This window comes from Nomascus leucogenys, chromosome 24, assembly GCF_006542625.1.
Source record: "Nomascus leucogenys isolate Asia chromosome 24, Asia_NLE_v1, whole genome shotgun sequence".
In the NCBI taxonomy this organism is placed as follows: domain Eukaryota; kingdom Metazoa; phylum Chordata; class Mammalia; order Primates; family Hylobatidae; genus Nomascus; species Nomascus leucogenys.
In genome coordinates, this window is record NC_044404.1 from 12788011 (window position 1) to 12807795 (window position 19785).

The window sequence follows — 19785 nt, forward strand, 5'->3', positions numbered from 1 at the left end:
ACTGCATAATCCATGCATTCCTGCCAAGGATCAGCCATCTTCTTGAGTCGGAGGGCTTCCTGCTAGCTTGGTGCCTGGTGTTATCACCCTCGGCTCTTCTGGAGGTAGAGGGGCTACCTGTCTTCTTTTCATTCTTTTTTTTCTTTTTTTTAATTTGAGACAGAGTTTCGCTCTTGTTGCCCAGGCTGGAGTGCCACGGTGCGATTTTGGCTCACCACGACCTCCGCCTCCCGGGTTCAAGTGATTCTCCTGCCTCAGCCTCCCGAGTAGCTGGGATTACAGGTATGTGCCACCATGCCCGGCTAATTTTGTATTTTTAGTAGAGATGGAGTTTCTCCATGTTGGTCAGGCTGGTCTGGAACTCCTGATCTCAGGTGATCTGCCTGCCTGGACCTCCCAAAGTGCTGGGATTTCAGACGTGAGCCACCGCCCCCAGCCAATTTTTGTATTTTTAGTAGAGACGGGGTTTCACGATGTTGCCCAGGCTGATCTTGAACTCCTGACCTCAGGTGATCCACCTGCCTCGGCCTCCCAAAGTGCTGGGATTACAGGCGTGGGCCACTGCGCCCAGCCCCAGTTTTTCTAAGTTATATAGTTTAGGTTTCACAACTAGATCTATGATCCATTCTAGGTTAATTTTTGCATATGGGTTTCTTTCTTTTTTTTTTTTTTTTTTTCGGATGAGTGTGTGGATATCCAATTATACCTACAACATTTGTTGAAGACACCATCTTTTCTTGTTTTTCCAAGTTTCCACACACATTATTGATAAAATAATTTTTTTGTGGGGGGGTGCTGGGTGTCGCTGGTCTGTAACTCTTTACCTCAAGCGATCTGCCCACCTCGGCATCCCAAAGCGCTGAGATTACAGGCGTGAGCCACCGCCCTGGGACGAAGGCATTATCCTTTCTCCACTGAATTGCGCTTTCATTTTTGTCAAAAATTAATTGCTCACGTATCGGAACTCTATTCTGTTGCATTGATCCATTTGTCTACCTGGACGCCAATACCACACTTTCTTTCTTTTTTAAATTAATTAATTTATTTATTGAGACAGGGTCTCTCAGTCAGGCTGGAGTGCAGTGGTGCAATCAAAGCTCACCACAGCCTCAGCCTCTTGGGCTCAGGTGATCCTCCCATCTCAGCCTCCCGAGTAGCTGGGACTACAGGTACGTGCCTGGCACATTTTTTGTAGAGACGGGGTTTTGCCATGTTGCCCAGGCTGGGTATCTTTTTTTTTCTTTCTTTCTTTTTTGAGATGGAGTCTTGCTCTGTCATCCAGGCTGGAGTGCAGTGGCGCGATCTCGGTTCACTGCAACCTCTGCCACCCTAGTAGCTGGGTTCAAGCGATTCTCCTGCCTCAACCTCCCTAGTAGCTGGGATTACAGGCGCCGGCCACCTCGCCTGGCTAATTTTTGTATTTTTAGGTTTACAGGCGTGAGCAACCGCGCCTGGCCCCAATACTACACTTTCTTGTTTACTGTGTAGTCCTTATCTTCTGGCGCAAAGCGGGCACTCGCTAAAAACCTGAATGAAAGTATGAAGCAGGCCGGGCGCGGTGGCTCACGCCTGTAATCCCAGCATTTTGGGAGGCCGAGGCGGGCGGATCACGAGGTCAGGAGTTCGAGACCAGCCTGGCAAACATAGTGAAACCCTGTCTATACTAAAAATACAAAAAAAAAAAAAAGAGCCGGGCATGGTGGCGCGCGCCTGTAGTCCCAGCTACTCGGGAGGCTGGGGCAGGAGAATCAATCGCTTGAACTCTGGAGGCAGAGATTGTGGTGAGCCGAGATCCCGCCACTGCACTCCAGCCTGGGCAACAGAGCGAGACTCCGTCTCAAAAAAAAAAAAAAGTATGAAACGATGAGTACAATGAGTAGTCAGCCGCCTGCCTCACCTACCCCGCCGCTCCGGACTGCCGCCTGCGCCGAGCCTAGGCCGCCGAGCCTGACAGAAACTGCCGCTGCTGAGTTCAGCGTATCCAGTCCTGCAGCTGACCAATCGGAGCCCGCCCTTCCGGGGCCCGCCCCATTCCAGGAATCGACCTCCGCACCGGCCTCGAAAATTGACCAATCGGTTATGTAGTTCCGCTCTTAGTCCCGCCCCCACGCTGAAACTGCCACTTCGGATCGCCGAGTAACGCTCACTCACCAGGCGTCCCGGCCCTGCCTCTCACCTGACCAATCAGGACGGCCGGCCGAGGCCCCTGGAACGGCTCAGGCGGCTGCGGCGTTTACAGCAGCTACGGCGGCGCATGCTAGGGGATTCTGCCGGGTAAGTGCTGGGCGGCAGGACTGGGGAGGGGCGGAAGAGCTCGGCAGGAGGCCCCACGTGCATTCCCGCGAGGGCCTCGGGGGCCGCAGTGGAAAAGAAGGGGAGGTGCATCTGCCTCTGCCGGGGTCCCGCCTCGGCGTCCGCCCGCTCGCCCTCTGTTACTTCTGCGGCCCCGGTGTTTCTGGAGCGTCGCTTTTCCGGTGTCTCTGCTCGGCGTTTCCCTTTCCAAAGCGCGGCCGGGGCCAGGGGAGGGCAAGGCCAGCTGTGCCCTTTGATCCCGTGCGAAAACGGCGACCCTCTGACTACAGGGGTGTGGCCCAGAGCCACTTGGCCCGTTAGGGGTGGGGGCCGGGATCTTTGTCCTGCGGATCAAACAGTTGGCCCCTCTGGACTGCATCTCCGTGCCCCCCAGACCTGTGGGGTAATATACGTGTGGGGAGGTCCCAGGGTAGTCGGCTTCTCTCTGCTCCAGACCTTGCACCCGATCCTGAGGATCCTTGGAGGTGGGGGGCAAGGGCTGGGAGGAGGAAGCGGAGTTTTCCCAGGCTCCCTTACACTTCCAGGGAAAGGCTTTCCAAGAACCCTGAACTCATGGACCCTGGAGTCAAATTTTGGTTCAGATCTAGCCTCTTGCTAGCTGTGTGACTTGGGGCAAGTTGCTTAACTTCCCTGAGCTTTGGTTTCTTCATATGTCAAAAGAAAGTGAAGGAGGAAGGGAGGGCAGGAACGGAGGAAGAATCCCTTTGAAGCCTGATTTGTATTGGATTCACCAGTTATAAAGCAAGCTTGTCCAAACCACTGCCCAGGAGGCGGAGGTTGCAGTGAGCCAAGAAAAAAAGGAAGCATGCCCTTGCCCCAGCCATTTTGGTAATAATAGACGTTTATTGAATGCTTACGGTGTACCACTGTAAGCACTGTATTAAATAAGCACTGTACTGCTTTGTTTTTTGTATTTTGTGTGTGTGACAGTCTTGCTCTGCCACCCAGGCTGGAGTGCAGTAGTGTGATCTCCACTCACTGCAACCTCCACCTCTCAGGTTCAAGCGATTCTCCTGCCTCAGCAGCCTCCTGAGTAGCTGGGATTACAGGCGCCCACCACCACACCCGGCTAATTGTTTTTTGTTGTTGTTTTTGAGACGGAGTCTCACCCTGTCGCCCAGGCTGGAGTGCAATGGTGCGATCTCGGCTCACCGCAACCTCCGGGTTCAGGTGATTCTCCTGCCTCAGCCTCCTGAGTAGCTGGGATTACAGGCACGTGCCACCACACCCGGCTAATTTTTGTATTTTTAGTAGTGACGGGGTCTCTTGCCATGTTGGCTAGGCTCATCTCAAACTCCTGACCTCAGGTGATCCTCCTGCCTCAGCCTCCCAAAGTGCTGGGATTACAGACGTGAGCCACTTGGCCTGTTTTTTGTATTCTTGTTTTTTTTTTTTTTTTTTTTTTACAGTGATGTGACCATGGCTCACCGCAGCCTGGACCTCCTGGACTAAAGTGATCCTCCTGAGTAGCTGGGGCCACAGACAAGTGCCACCATGGCCAGCTAATTAAGTTTTTTTTTTTTTTTTTTTTTTGGCCGGGCACTGTGGCTCACGCCTGTAATCCCAGCACTTTGGGAGACCGAGGCGGGCGGATCACAAGGTCAGGAGATTGAGACCATCCTGGCTAACACGGTGAAACCCCGTCTCTACTAAACATACAAAAAATTAGCCGGGCGTGGTGGCGGGTGCCTGTAGTCCCAGCTACTCGGGAGGCTGAGGCAGGAAAATGGCGTGAACCCGGGAGGCGGAGCTTGCAGTGAGCTGAGATCGCGCCACTGCACTCCAGCCTGGGCGACAGAGCAAGACTCCGTCTCAAAAAAAAACAAAACAAAACAAACAAAAAAAATGTTTCTACAAATGTTGTCCAGGCTTAACATGCTTTCTTTAATTCTAACAACAATCGTGTGAGGTAGATACTGTTGTTGTCCAGCAGATGAGGAAACTGAGGCACAGAGAAGTTAAATAACTTGCCTGAGGCAGTACAGTTAAAGAGTGTCGAATGGGAGTCTCTGGCACCACAGGGCACCCTACTGAGCACCGTGTCCTGCTCTCTTGACTTCAGGTAGAAGAGCTCAGCCTGGAACCCAGCCCTGAGGACATCCTGCGGCCCAGGGGCAGTGACACCTGCTGAGAGAGGCCCAGGATGGTGGAGGCTGAGGAACTGGCACAGCTGCGGCTGCTCAATCTGGAGCTCCTGAGGCAGCTGTGGGTGGGGCAGGATGCTGTGCGGCGGTCAGTGGCCAGGGCAGCCTCAGAGGTGCGTGCCCGCCTTGGGAACCCCAGAGGAAGGGGCTACCTGACCTTCAGGCCAGCATCCAGGCTTCTGGGCTCATCTTGTTCAACACGCCCATTTTACTGATGATGGGACACTGAGGGCTGGGGAGGGAAGAGACTGGCCTTGGTCACTGCTGAGGCTGGAGCAGGATGAGGATGCAGGCCTTGGTGCCTGGCGTAGGCCCGGTGGGTAGGTTCTGGCAGCCACTCACTCCCTGGGTGACCCAGCCCCTCTCTCCAGTCAAGCCTGGAATCCAGCAGCAGCTACAACTCAGAGACTCCATCGACCCCAGAGACGTCCTCAACTTCCTTGAGCACCTCCTGCCCACGGGGCCGGTGCTCTGCGTGGGGCCCACCAGATGCCTGCCGAGGGGACCTCCGCGATGTGGCCAGATCGGGGGCAGCCTCTCTCCCACCTGCCAAATGCCAGCACCAGGAGTCCCTGGGCCGACCGAGACCCCACTCAGCACCCTCGCTGGGCACCTCAAGCCTGAGGGACCCAGAGCCCTCAGGGAGGCTGGGTGATCCGGGAACCCAGGAGGCACAGGCCCCAAGGTCCATCCTGGTTCAACAGAGCAAGCTGTCCAAGGTAACGTGGGAGAGCGGGACATCTGCTGATGGGAGGAGCTTCCTTGGGCCTCAGTTTCCGTATCTGACACATGTGCTTGTGGGCAGCCTCCCTTGCAGAATAAGAGGCTCCTGGGAGATACTGTGAGTTGGGTCTGGCTCAGCCTAAATGCTCGCTAGGTGGTAGCTGTGAGTTTCTCAGACAGCACTTTGAGAAGAGGCCAGGATTTGTTCACAGCCACACATAAAGTGGGGCCAAACATTTCCCTTCTTGCTCTTGTGCCCTTGGCTGAGCCCTGGGCTCCAAGTCAGGGTGTAAGTTAAGACACAGTCTCTCCGTCCCTCGAATTGCAGCTTCCTCTGGGCCAGGCCTCTTGGCTTAGTCCTTGTCCATCTGTGCTTCCTTCCTCAGCCCAGGGTGACCTTCTCTGAGGAGTCTGCAGTTCCTGAGAGGATCTGGCCCCTCAGGCCATACCTGGGCTACGACTGGATTGCAGGTAAGGCGTGCTGCTGCCCTGCACACACTTTGCCTGGGAGTGGGAGGTGGAGGCCTGGGCTCCTCCATGCTCCTGTCTGAGCCACCACCTGGTGCTGTTGCTTGTTTCTCTGACCGTGCCATCCTCCTTGGGGAGCACCCTCTTTTTTTTTTTTTTTTTTTTTTTTTTTGAGACAGAGTTTCACTCTGTTGCCCAGGCTGGAGTGCGGTAGTGCGATGTTGGCTCACAGCAACCTCCACCTCCCAGGTTCAAGTGATTCTCATCCCTCAGCCTCCCGATTAGCTGGGATTACAGGCGAGCACCACCACGCCCGGCTAATTTTTTGTATTTTAAGTAGAGATGGAGTTTCCCCGTGTTGGCCAGGCTGGTCTCAAACTACTGAGCTCAAGATATCCACCTACTTTGGCCTCCCAAAGTGCTGGGATTACGGGAGTGAGCCACCGCCCCCCACAGCCGCCTTTTATTTATTTATTTATTTATTTATTTATTTATTTATTTTTGAGATAGAGTCTTGCTCTGTCGCCCAGGCTGGAGTGCAGTGGTGCAATCTCGGCTCACTGCAAGCTCTGCCTCCCAGGTTCATACCATTCTCCTGCCTCAGCCTCCCGAGTAGCTGGGACTACAGGCGCCTGCCACCATGCCTGGCTAATTTTTTTGTATTTTTTTTTTTTTTCAGTAGAGATGGGATTTCACCATGTTAGCTCGCCTCAGCCTTCCAAAGTGCTGGGATTACAGGCATGAGCCACCATGCCCGGCCTTTTTTTTTTTTTTTTTTTTGCTTTTTAAGAGAAGACAGGCCAGGCACGGTGACTCACGCCTGTAATCCCAGCACTTTGGGAGGATGAGGTGGGCGGATCACGAGGTCAGGAGTTTGAGACCAGCTTGACCAACATGGTGAAACCCCGTATCTACTAAAAATACAATAATTAGCCGGGTGTGGTGGCATGGGCCTGTAATCCCAGCTACTTGGGAGGCTGAGGCAAGAGAATCACTTGAACCCAGGAGGCGGAGGTTGCAGTGAGCCGATATCGCACCACTGCACTCCAGCCTGGGTGACAAAGTGAGACTCCGTCTCCAAAAAACAAACAAACAAAAACAAGACGATCAGCAGTGAGAAGAAGGGGGAAAGGGTAGAACAAAGAGTTTGGTCTGTCACTGACTGTGAGTATACAATTGCGATAACTCACTACCTTCACACCAGCCTCTGAGCACCTTCTGAGCCATGTCTGCTCTCTCAACCTCAGGCACTGAGACGGTACATCTGTTGAATGAATGAATGAGTCCCAGCTGCCGTATGTTTGAACATTTGTTATGTGCCAGGCCCCTGCACAACTTCATACCAATGCCAGCTCTTTTCATGTTATTGTCCAACTCTCCCCGACAGCAACCTAACCTCAGCTGCCTTCTAGCTGGTTTCCCCTGGCCTATGTCCCATTGCTGTCCTTTGCGTTTGTGTGTGTGTGTGTGTGTGTGTTTGTGTAAATACATAACATAAAATTTACCACTGTAGTATTTTTTTTGAGATGAAGTCTCACTCTTGTCACCCAGGATGGAGTGCAATGGCGTGATCTCCGCTCACTGCAACCTCTGCCTCCCAGGTTCAAGCGATTCACCTGCCTCAGCCTCCCGAGTAGCTGGGATTACAGGTGCCTGCCACCGCGCCCGGCTAATTTTTGTATTTTTAGTAGAGAAGGGGTTTCACCATGTTGGCCAGGCTGGTCTGGAACTGACCTCAGGCGATCCGCCCGCCTCAGCCTCCCAAAGTGCTGGGATTACAGGCATGAGCCACCGCGCCCAGCCACCTGAAGCATTTTTTAAGTGGACTGTTAAGCGGCGTCAAGTATGTCTACACTGTTGAGCTATCATTACTACCATCCACCTCCAGAACTTTTTCATCTTCCCAAAAACTTCTCTCCCCATTAAATAATTACTCCCATTCCCCCTCCCTCCAGCCCTGGACAGTCACTATTCTACTTTCTGTCCCTATGAATTTGACTCCTCTAGGGACCTCATATAAGTGAAATCATATAGCCTTTGTTCTCTTGTATTGGCTTATTTTATTTAACATAGTGGCCTCAAGATTTATGCATGTTGTACTGTGTGTCAGAATTCCCCTTTTTTTTTTTTTGTTTTGGGAGAGAGTCGCACTGTATCTCCCAGGTTGGAGTGCAGTGGTGTGATCTCGGCTCACTGCAACCTTCACCTCCCGGGTTCGAGTGGTTCTTGTGCCTCAGCCTCCCGAGTAGCAGGGATTACAGGTGTGTGCCACCACACCCAGCTAATTTTTGCATTTTTAGTAGAGATGGGGTTTCACTGTGTTGGCCAGGCTGGTCTCGAACTCCTGCACTCAAGTAATTCTCCTGCCTTGGCCTCCCAAAGTGCTGGGATTACAGGTGTGAGCTGCTGTGCCTGGCTGGAATTCCCTTCCTTTTTAAGGCTGAGTGACATTCCGTTGTGTGTTGATGCCACATGTTGTTTATCTATTCATTCATGGATGGACACTTGGGTGGTTTCCATCTCTTGACTGTTGGGAATAATGCTGCCAGTGACATGGTTGTGCACTGTCATTTTTGACATAGCAGCCAGAGGGAATTTTTAAACATGGGAATCAGACCATGTCACTCTCCTACTCAGACCTCCCCATGGGCTTTTCCCAGCACTTACTGTAAAATCCAAAATCCCTATCTAGACTTACGAGGCATGATCTGGCCTCTACTGGCCCCATGATGTGACCTCCCGTCTTTCTTTCTTCCAGTTTCACGGTCTCCTCCTTTTTTATTTTTATTTTTTTTCTCTGTTGCCCAGAGTCAAGTCCAGTGGTGTGATTTCTGCTCATTGCAACCTCTGGTTCCTTGGTTCAAGCAATTCTCCTTCCTCAGCCTCTCAGGTAGCTGGGATTACAGACGTCCACTACCATGCTCGGCTTATTTTTGTATTTTTAGTAGAGACAGGGTTTCACCATGTTGGCCAGGCTGGTCTTGAACTTCTGACCTCAGGTGATCTGCCTGCCTTGGCCTCCCAAAGTGCTGGGATTACACATGTAATGGGGTGGCCACAGGCATGGCAGGACCAGAAAGGAGGCCACGACCAGGCATGGTGGCTCACGCCTGTAATTCCAGCAATTTGGGAGGCCGAGGTGGGCGAATCACTTGAGGTCAGGAGTTCGAGACCAGCCTGGCCATCGTGGTGAAACCCTGTCTCTACTAAAAATACAAAAATTAGCCAGGTGTGGTGGCGGGCACCTATAATCCCAGCTGCTCAGGAGGCTGAGGCAGGAGGATCATTTGAATCCAGGAAGTGGAGGCTGCAGTGAGCAGAGATCAAGCCACTGCACTCCAGCCTGGGCGACAAGGTGAGATTCTGTCTCAAAAAACAAAGACAGGTGCACTGTGGAGTTGCTGAGAGCACGTGGTGGCGGGGACACAGGCCCTGCCCTTGAGTACTTCTTGAACTCTCAGCTCACTGCCCTCCTTCCTGGTTCTTGGAAAATGGAGGCGCCTGTCTCAATACCTGCTCTTGGTCCATGTGCTCTGCTCCCCTGCATTTCCCGAGGTGACTGTCCATGCTGCCACCTGGGCCCTGGCCCTGCTCCCGTGTGCTCCACCCCTCTGCTTCTGGCTCCTCCAGGGCTTGCTTCCTGTGATCCTCCCTCTCTGTCCTGCATCCTCATCCTGCCCCTCAGCATGAACATGAACGTGCAGGAAGCATTCTGGGAGCTGGTTGTATCTCATGCTCCCTGCACCGGGCACCACTCCGAGCTGTGCTCCCTGTTCCTCCCGCTGACTCCTTTGCCCTTCACAATAAGCTTATTAGGTAGGCACCACCATGGTGCCCATTCACACATGGGAAGGCTGAGGCCCGGTGAGATGTAACAGTGGCTCACATCCAGTTGGGGTAAAGCCGCAGTCTGTTATTTCTCATCCTGATGCCACATTTCTACCTTTAGCCCACATTTGCTTCCAGTGACTGCCTATTTTCTCGATAACAAAACTTCCTCTTCAAAAGGGCTGTCTAGTCTCATTGCCTTCAATTTCTCTCCACTATTTTTTTTTTTTTTTTTTTTTTTTTAGATGGAGTCTCGCTCTTTCACCCAGGATGGAGTGCAGTGGAGTGATCTTGGCTCACTGCAACCTCCGCCTCCCAGGTTCAAGTGATTCTCATGTCTCAGCCACCTAAGTAGCTGGGATTACAGGCATGCGCCACTACGCTCAGCTAATTTTTATGTTTTTAGCCAGAGACAGGGTTTCGCCATCTTGGCCAGTCTGGTCTGGAACTTCCGATGTCAAGCGATCTGCCCGCCTTGGCCTCCCAAAGTGCTGGGATTACAGGCATGAGCCACTGTGTCCGGCGTCCACTACTATTTCTTAAATCGGGCTTCAGCTCCCAGCATTTCATCAACATGGCCCTCAGTTGGGTCATAAGTGGCCTCCGTGGTGCCAACTCCCCAGCTTAGCCCTCATCCACACCTTCCTTTGAGCAGCAGGGGACACAGTGGTCACTCCCTCCCTGAAGCACTTTCTGCCCTAGACTTCCGGCCACTTGCTTCCTGGTTCTCCCCCATCTCTGCTGGTGCTCCTTCCCAGGCTCCCGTTCTCCCCCATCTCTGCTGGTGCTCCTTCCCAGGCTCCCGGGGAAGGAAAGGTCCTTGTTCTGACAGCTACACCCCTAGGCCTGGGACTCAGTCTTCTGACTCCTCCTTTCTGTCTTCCTCCTATGATCTCCCAAATGCTGAGGTGTTTGACACTTTCTCTACTTCTCCATTTGTATCTCTAGCCCACACCTGTCCTCCGAATTCCAGACTTGTATATCCCGCTGTCTTCTCCACATCACCATGAAGTTATTAACCTTCTGTCCGAAATCAAGGTCCTGATTTCCACTGCTGTGCTCCTCCTGCAGTCTTTCCTGTCTCCATAAATGGCAACTCTACATACTAAATAGGTCAGACCATAACCTTGCTGGATTTACCATCCAGCTACATCCTGATACACCCAACGTAAGTTAAAAATACTGCTTAGGCTGGGCGCGGTGGTTCACATCTGTAATCCCAGCACTTCGGGAGGCCGATGCAGGTGTATCACGAGGTCAGGAGATCGAGACCATCCTGGCTAACACAGTGAAACCCCGTCTCTACTAAAAATAGAAAAAATTAGCCGGGCGTGGTGACGGGCACCTGTAGTCCCAGCTACTCCAGTGGCTGAGGGGGGAGAATGGCGTTAACCCGGGAGGCGGAGCTTGCAGTGAACCAAGATCGTGCCGCTGCACCCCAGCCTGGGCGACAAAGCGAGACTCCATCTCAAAAAAAAAAAAAAAGAGAAAATACCGTTTAGTCAAAAAGGCATATAAGGCCAGGCGCAGTGGCTCATGCCTGTAATCCCAGCCCTTTTGGAGGACAAGGTGGGTGGATCATTTGAGGTCAGGAGTTCAAGGCCAACCTGGCCAACATGGTGAAACCCCACCTCTACTGAAAATACAAAAATTAGCCGGGCATGGTGGCGAGTGCCTGTAGTCCCAGCTGCTTGGGAGGCTGAGGTGGGAGGATTGCTGCAAAATTCTGGCCAGGTGTGGCAGTAGCTCACGCCTGTAATCCCAGCACTTTGGGAGGCCGGGGCAGGTGGATCAGGCCAGGAGTTTGAGAACAGCCTGGCCAAGATGGTGAAACCCCGTCTCTACTAAAAATACAAAAATTAGCTGGGTGTGGTGGCACATGCCTATTTAAATCCCAACTACGTATTTTTAGTAGAGACGGGGTTTCACCATGAGAATTGCTTGAACCTGGGAGGCAGAGGTTGCAGTGAGCTGAGGTCGCTTGAATAAGCCTGAATCCCATGCTGAAATCAGTGCTAAGAAGTGACTGGAGAGGCAGCCCCAGGCCGAGGTCGCTCCACTGCACTCCAGCCTGGGCAACACAGTGAGATTCTCTCTCAAAAAAGTAAAAAAAGAAACATCCTAAGTTGAATCATGGTAAGTTGGGGGCTGCCCCTACCTCTCCCCAGCTGAATCCTAACTGATGCCTCTGTTTCCCCTCACCTTGAAGCAGCCAGAGGAGGAATCCTGTAAAAATAAGTGGCTGATATGATTGTGACCCTCCTGGTCCCCAAACCCTCCGTGGGCTTCCTAACCTCATCTCCTCCACCCTCACTGCCTTCCTGCCACTTTCCCCTCCTGGCTGTTCCTTAGCTGAACCACGCACATGCCCACCCTGGGGCCTTTGCGCTTGCTCTTTCGTCTGCCTGTGATGTCCTTCCTGGGAGGTCTGTGTGGCTTCTCCATGTCTCTGCTCAGGGTCATCGCACTCGGAGAGGCCTTCCCTGGTATCGCTGCCCTGCTGTACTAGGCTCTGACCTTGCTCTCTTGCTTTCTGGCAGGTTTCACCATTCAGTCTTGTATCATGGGTTTTTTTTTTGGTGGCTAGTTCATCTCTTGCCACCTTACAGTGTAAGCCTCATTAAGGCCAGGGGCTTTGTCTGTCTAGTTCCTGGCACATGAAACAGCATCTAGCCCTGTCATAAGGCCTCTGTCGATATTTTTTCCGTGGATGGTTGGCTGTGCATCAGGGTAGACAGACACTGAAACCAACCAACAGTCCCAGTGACTGGAGGGGCCCTCCTGGCCTGTTTGAGGCACAGTAGGGGTGAAGCAGGTGGCCTGGGGTGCCAGGGCTGATCGCCTCTCCAAGCCTTGGCCGGGGGCCACACAGCAGCCCCCAGCCCCTCTCCCGTCAGCTGCCTGGTGCTTTGCCCACACCAGGGTCTCTGGACACCAGCTCTTCAATCACCAGCCAGCCTGAGGCCTTCTTCTCGAAGCTGCAGGAGTTTCGGGAAACCAACAAGGAGGAGTGTATCTGCAGCCATCCTGAGTGAGCAGGGGCGGGCGAGGGTGGGCGAGGGTGGCTGAGCGGCTCCATCCCCTGGCCTGTTCATCCCCCTCGCCCTCTCAGACCCCAGTTGCTAGGCCTGCGTGAGAGCAGTGGCAGCGGCGTGGAGGAAGACCATGAATGTGAGTGTGGGCCCTCGGCTAGGCCGCTGAGTAGTCCAGCCTCGCGCTGCCCTGGCCTCCCCTGCCTCAGAGCAGTCCCATTTGAGGTTTGGGGCCTGGGGAGGCCCCTGAGGTGTTGAGACTCATGGAGGGAGGCCTGCAGTCTGGACAGGGTGGCCAAGCCCTGGTAGGGGTAGGGTGAGCTAAGGCCTGGCCACCGAATTAGGGGCCGCCCTGCCCTGTGTGGCACCATCCCACCCTCCCCAGCAGTGCCCCCGTGCTGGTGGGACTCCATCCCAGCTCCTGAGAGCCCTAGGAGGATGTCCCTCCCCACCCCTTAGGGCATGGGCCCCAGGTTCTGGGAGGAAAGGGGTTAGGAGGAAATGGGCCTAAGGGCTTCCCAGAGGGATTGGCAGCTTGTGTGACTGGGGCCAGCACGGGGCCTGGGGACCTGGGTTCCTGGCTCAGGGAGAGCTGCGGCTTCTCATGGGTCTCGCAGGCGTGTACTGTTACCGTGTCAAGCGGCGCCTGTTCCCGGTGCCTGTGGATCCCGGCACCCCCTGCCGCCTGTGCAGGACACCGCGAGACCAGCAGGGCCCTGGGACCCTGGCGCAGCCAGCACAGGTCAGGTGAGTGAACAGAGCATGGGGACACAGCCTGAACCACTGGTTTTAAGAAAAGATAGTCCTGGGCGTGGGCCCCCAGCCGCTGGGAGGCTCCTCAGGGGTCCCCCACTGCCCCCCTGCGCAGGGTGAGCATCCCGCTGTCGATCCTGGACCCCCCGCACCGGTACCACATCCACCGGCGGAAGAGCTTTGACGCCTCTGACACACTGGCCCTGCCCCGGGTGAGCAGCCACTTGGGGCTGGATGGTGATGAGGGCAGGGCTGGCCCAGACTGGCACAGGTCCCCAGGGAGGGTCACAGAGCGAGGCTGGGCTCGACAAGGGTGAGCACCCAAGTCTCTGGAGCACAGGCTGGGCCTCTTCCATCACCCACACCTGTACCTAAGGGAGGTAGGACCCCCACTCCACGTACCCCGGGGCTTCCAGGGTGATCTGCCTGCAGGCTGGCATGACATGAATGGGTCCTGTTTATTGTGCTCTTGTGTACTGCAGGCACAGTCCTTAGGGGGCTTATCTCATGGAGCCCCCACAGCCAGGAGTGTAGGCACTGCTGTACCCTCACCCTGCAGGTGGGGAGACCGAAGCAGAGGGGGAGGCGCCTTGGTGGAGGAGCTGGGATTCAAACCTAGGTCTCTGTGCTTCTTTTTTTTTTTTTTTTTTTTTTTTTTTGAGACCGAGTTTTGTTCTTACTGCCCAGGCTGGAGTGCACTGGCACGGTCTCAGCTCACTGCAGCCTCCATTGTAGTCCCAGCTACTTGGGAGGCTGAGGTGGGAGGATCGCTTGAACCCGGGAGGCGGAGGCTGCAGTGAGCTGAGATCTCGCCACCACACTGCAGCCTGGGTGACAGAGTGAGACTCCATCTCAAAAAAAAAAAAAAAAAAAAAAGTCCTTTTCTGTGTCTCCAGGTCGGGATGGGGGGCCAGTGGCAACTCTTCCTGACTCCTAAATTGAGAGTAGGGCAGCTGGGGTCAGAGGAGGAGAAGGATGCAGAGGAAAGCCAGTTTGCTGGTCCATAAAATGACATAACAGCGCCATCCTCAGGGATGTTGGTGGTGACGTGGGGCTGTTCAGTGAAGCAATCCATGCGGGCGCTTGGAGAGCCTACAGCAAGAAGTGCCCTGTGAATGTCACTGTCACCGTCCTATCCTCCTCCCATTTCAGCTCTCAGGGCCCCAGGGATGGCTGGATCTGCCAGGTTAAGAAAGGGGAGACCTGGGGTAATCTTGTGGGTAGACACAGGCCCTGCCCTGGTGGGGGCCTCCTTCCTAATGGGGGGCACAGTCCCTCCCTGATGGGGGTGTGCCCAGTCAGCGGGGAGCCTGTCCCAGGTCAGGCACTTTTAACCCCTTACCTTCCACAGCACTGCCTGCTGGGCTGGGACATTTTCCCTCCGAAGTCTGAGAAAAGCTCAGCCCCCAGGAACCTGGACCTCTGGTCCTCTGTCTCCGCTGAGGCCCAGCACCAGAAGCTCTCAGGCACCAGCAGCCCTTTTCACCTGGTATGGTCCAGATCGCATCTTAGCCTGGGCTGCCCCCTAGAGGGACAGAGACCTTGCAGCAGGCCTGGGGACTGCAGAGCCTCCTGGCGGGTAGGATTGAGGTGGGGAGGATGGAGCCTGGGAGTGTCTCTCTGCAGGGTCCAGCCCTCCAGCCCTGACCCTAGCCATCCCTCGGAACTCCTCTGCTCCCTGCCACCTGCCCTGCTCCACCCAGGAAGGCCACCCTGACTGCAAGATCCAGGAGGGAATGTGGCTGGAACTGGGGATGACCTGTTCCTTTCAAGTGGCCCCCCTGAGACTTCCCTATTCCCCATCCAGGCCTCGCCAATGCAGGTGCCGCCCCCCACCCCGACCTGGTCAGTGCCCCAGGTCCCTCGGCCCCACGTCCCACAGCAGAAGCCCTGCGGACTGACTGCTGGAGGAGAACAGCATTCCCGCCGCCTCCAGCCTCTCCCCTCTGGCAGGCGCACCCAGGAGATGGAAGCCCCTGCCCGCCCAGCTCAGGCCCGGCTGTCCTAGGTTGGGCAGGTGGGTGGACCCAGGCTTGTCTGCTGCCTGGGTTCCAGAGAGGGAGGACCCTGGGGTGGAGGGTGAGGGATTCTGTGGAAGTTTGTAAATAAAGCTCAGTGCTCTGCAGCTAGAGTCCCACGTGTGCTGGTTCCATCCTGCTAATGCACTTGAGGCCCAGAAGGCACTCTGGCCTCTCAGCCTGCCCTCCCGGCACCTGCGGAAGGAAGACACTGCGACACACCGGGACTGGGCAGTGTGTGTCCGTCACCATGAGGGTGGCTCCTTTTGCAGATCCCCAGCTCTGGGTAGTGGCCTCCACCAGATGGGGGAGGGGGGTCCCCTAGGCAGGCTGGGCCAGGGTTATTAAAAAGTCATTTCAGCGAGGGCCTCCGCTGAAGCCGTGAGTCGTGTTGAGTGACTGAGCTCTCTCCTTCCTGGTCCCAGAACCGGGATCCATTGCTAGAAGGGCTCTCTGGAAGTCCCTGGGGTCACATGGCTCCTCCACCCAGCCCTGGGAGCCGAGGGTCATTCAGAGCCCCAGCAGGGACAGATGAGGAAACAGGGCTGGGCAGTGAGTTGGAGGCAAGGTTAGCAGAGAGCCCAGATGTCCAGTCTGGGAGAGTAGGCAGCACCCTGTCTTTCACTCACCTCTTGTATGTGTTGGTTGCATAATATGAAATTGCTCTTTTTATAAGTGGAATAAATGCGGAAACGAGGCGTAAACTTTCTCTAAGGTTTCTCGGCTTAGAGATGGAACTGGGCTGTGCTGTCCTGGGGCTTTTTCCTGGAGTTTATGAAGCTATAAAAACCTTTCCCTCTCTCTGGAGAAACAAAGTCTGTTTTTGAGTCCCTGCTTTCAATTATTTTGGGTATATAGAAGTGGAATTGCAGGATCAGAAGGTGATCCTATGTTTTTTTATTTTTGAGACAGGATCTCACTTTGTCACTCAGGCTGGAGTGCAGTGGCGCCATCTCTGCCCACTGCAGCCTCGACCTCTTAAGCTCAAGTGATTGATTCTCTTGCCTCAGCCCCCCTAGGTTAAGGCGCGTGCTACCACGCCTGGCTAATTTTTTTGTACTTTTTGTGGAGAAGGGGTTTCGCCATGTTGCCGAGGCTGGTCTTGAACTCCTGAGATCAAGCGATCTGCCACCTTAGCCTCCCAAAGTGCTGGGATTACAGGCATGAGCTACCACCTCCGGCCACTAATTCTATTTTTAATTTTTCGAGGAACTGCTATACTGTTTTACTTTCCCACCAGTGATGCACGAGAGTTCCAATTTTTCCTCACCCTCAACAGCACTTGCTACTTTCCGGTTTTTCGAGAGCAGCCTAGTCCTAACGGCTGTGAAGTGTATCTCATTGCGGTTTTTATTAGCATTTCCCTAAGGATTAGTGAAGTTGAGCATGTTTTAATGCGCTTATTGGTCATTCGTATATTTTTAAAATATTTATTAATAGTCTTTTTTTAACTTTTAAGTTCAGGAGTACATCTTTATTAGTTTATTCTTAATGGAGACAGGGTCTTGCTATGTTGTCCAGGCCTCAGGCTGTTCCTACCTGGGCCTCCCACAACGCTGGGATTATAGGCACAAGTCACTGCACCCGGCCTGTTTGTATATCTTCTTTGGAGAAGTCAAGTCCTTTGTCCCATATTTCAGTTGGGCTTGGTTTGTTGTTTTTCCACGTGTAATTTTGAGTCAGAGGACCTGTGGGAGTCAGTGGTTTCTTTAGAAATTCTTTGGCCAGAGGGAGAAGATAATTCAAAGCCTTTCTGTCAAACAAAAGTTACAAAATGAGGCTGGGCGTGGTGGCTCACTCCTGTAATCCCAGCACTTTGGGAGGCCGAGGCAGGAGGATCACTTGAAGTCAGGAGTTCGTGACCAGCCTGGCCAACATGGCGAAACCCTGTCTCTACTAAAAATACAAAAATTAGCTGGGGATGGTGATGCACACCTGTAATCTCAGCTACTCGGGAGGCTGAGGCGGGAGAATAGCTTGAACCTGGGAGGCAGAGGTTGCAGTGAGCCAGATCATGCCACTGCACTCCAGCCTGGGCAACAGAGTGATACTCTGTCTCAAAAAAAAAAAAAAAAAAAGTTACAAAATTTAGGCCAGGTGCTGTGGCTCACCCCTATAATCCCAGCACTTTGGGAGGCCAAGGCAGGTGGATCACTTGAGGTCAGGAGTTTGAGACCAGCCTGGCCAACATGGCAAAACCCCATCTCTACTAAAAATTAAAAAATTAGCCAGACATGGTGGTACATGCCTGTAATCCCAGCTACTTGGGAGGCAGAGGCATGAGAATCACTTGAACCCAGGAGGCGGAAGTTGCAGTGAGCCGAGATAGTGCCACTGCACCCCCAGCTTGGGGGATGACAGAGCAAGACTCTGTCTCAAAAAAAAAGAAAAAATTACAAAATTTACAAAGCTGAGATCAGCTTACAGATTTAGCCGTGTATAACAGAAGTCCAAAGCAGCAACAGCCTAACCCAGAGAGAAATGCGTCTTTCCCATCACCGCACAGGCTGGAATGCTGCCACAGGGCCCATAATGCATCAGGGTGCGTGGTTTCTCTGGAAAAACAGTTCTTTTAAAACTTTGGAAGACTTCCAGCTTGCTTGCTTCCAGTAAGTTCCATGCACGAGAACCACAGCCCAAAGTCTGTAGACACTGCACTGAATGAAACCTGTGGTGCCATAGCCTGAAAGACCCTCTTTGTGTGGCAGCAAATAACTCCTGTCTTCCCACGTACTGACCTCTGTGCTCTGCCTGTTCTGGCTATCTCTTCAGAAGGCAGCCTCCTTGGGGCCATCTGGAGCAATCAGCAGGGGTAGGAAGACCACAGCCTGAACCAGATCCTTCCTGCTGGTTGCTTGAGAACTCTTTCTCTTTTTAATTTTTGAGACAGGGTCCGTCGCTTAGGCTAGAGTGCAGTGGTGCTATCTTGGCTCATGGCAACGTCCATCTTGCAAGTTCAAGCGATTCTCATGCCTCAGCCTCCCAAGTAGCTGGGATTACAGGTGCCCACCACCATGCCCGGCTAATTTTTGTATTTTTAATAGAGAAGGGGTTTCTCCATGTTGGCCAGGCTGGTCTCAAACTCCTGGCCTCAAGTAATTCACCTGCCTTGACTTCCCAAAGTGCTGGGATTACAGGCGTGAGCCACTGCCCCCAGCCTCTGGAGAACGGCAGGGAGGTGCTTGAGAAAGCCCTGGGCCTGGGGCTGCCTCTCCAGTCACTTCTTAGAACTGATTTCAGCATGGGATTCAGGCTTATTCAAGCTGAAGGGGCTCCAAGAATGAAGGTTCCAGGCAGCAGGCCCCTAGAGCAGAGCCCACGTCTTGCAGCTCTCTGGCACCCACACAATTCCATTTCGTGAATGTCCCCACTACCCTCCCAGGTACTTGCAAGCTGTTCTTAATTCTCCCGGGCCTTTCACCCCTACAACTTGGGGTCACCCTGGATGCTCGTCTTGTCTCCCACCCTTGCCCCATCCGTGTCTCAGCTTGGATGTCTCTTCTTTCAAGAGGTCCTCCCTGAACTTCTGGGTTCTCAGATCTGCCCCTGCCATCACACAGCCTGCCTTCCTGCTCTTCTCCAAGGCCCCTGAGTAGTAGTGTTAAGTAACTGATGGTGAGATGCATTGCCTAAGCTCTCTCCCCTGCGAGAATTGCAGCTTCCTGAAAACAGAGATGGCGTTGTTTTTCTTCATTGAAATACTTTTGTATTGTACTTTTTCAAAAGTACTGGCTAAACTGTGTTCCAGAATTTGGCTTTTCCCTCTAGCCTGGTTTCTTACCTGCCTTGTGAAGGTTACTGGACAAATGCTTTCATTTCTCTGCATGAAAGGACCCTGGTGGTTGGGCACACTCCTGATACACCTTACATGAACCCCCTCTCCCATAATGATAGCGTTCTTTTCTTTTGTTTTGCCTTCTGAGTATGTACTGTAAATCCCAAAGGAAAAAGGCAAGATCACCTACTTCTCCCAAAACTAGTGTCTTGTGTTGGTCATTTAGAAATAAGAACAAAGATCTGACTCCTCCATTGCCTGCACCACAGCTTAGAAACATGACCCTGGCCAGGCAGCGGCCTGAAGTTTGTCTTCTTGGACCTGACCATGCTGGAGACAGTCAGCTGAGGACGTGAGAAAAGGCAGGAGCTCAAATCCAGCCTGGGCAACATAGCAAGACCCCATCTCTCTTAAAAAAAAAAAAAAAGGCTGGGTGCTGTGGCTTATGCCTGTAATGCCAGCACTTTGGGAGGCCGAGGCGGGCAGATCACAAGGTCAGGAGATCGAGACCATCCTGGCTAACACGGTGAAACCCCGTCTCTACTAAAAAATACAAAAGAATTAGCCGGGTGTGGTGGCGGGCGCCTGTAGTCCCAGCTTGTCTGGAGGCTGAGGCAGGAGAATGGCGTGAACCCGGGAGGTGGAGCTTGCAGTGAGCCAAGATCGCGCCACTGCACTCCAGCCTGGGTGACAGAGCGAGACTCTGTCTCAAAAAAAAAAAAAAAAACAAA

General features: G+C 53.5%; 1 protein-coding gene across 2 annotated transcripts; it reads left to right on the plus strand.

Annotated features, from left to right (window-relative positions):
• Positions 1–1950: 1950 nt before the first annotated feature.
• On the plus strand, positions 1951–15389 carry MIIP (migration and invasion inhibitory protein). Of its 2 annotated transcripts, XM_030805950.1 has the most exons (11): positions 1951–2274; positions 4376–4570; positions 4829–5176; positions 5567–5651; positions 12399–12507; positions 12589–12647; positions 13126–13255; positions 13377–13473; positions 13744–13880; positions 14613–14750; positions 15069–15389. In XM_030805950.1, exons 2-11 carry the CDS (start codon positions 4457–4459, stop codon positions 15160–15162), a joined length of 1311 nt encoding a protein of 436 aa, XP_030661810.1. In that variant the 5' UTR covers positions 1951–2274; positions 4376–4456; the 3' UTR covers positions 15163–15389. The 2 variants fall into 2 exon arrangements, with proteins under 2 accessions (XP_030661810.1, XP_003274303.1); XM_003274255.3 differs by lacking the exon at positions 13744–13880.
• The last annotated feature ends 4396 nt before the right edge of the window (positions 15390–19785 follow it).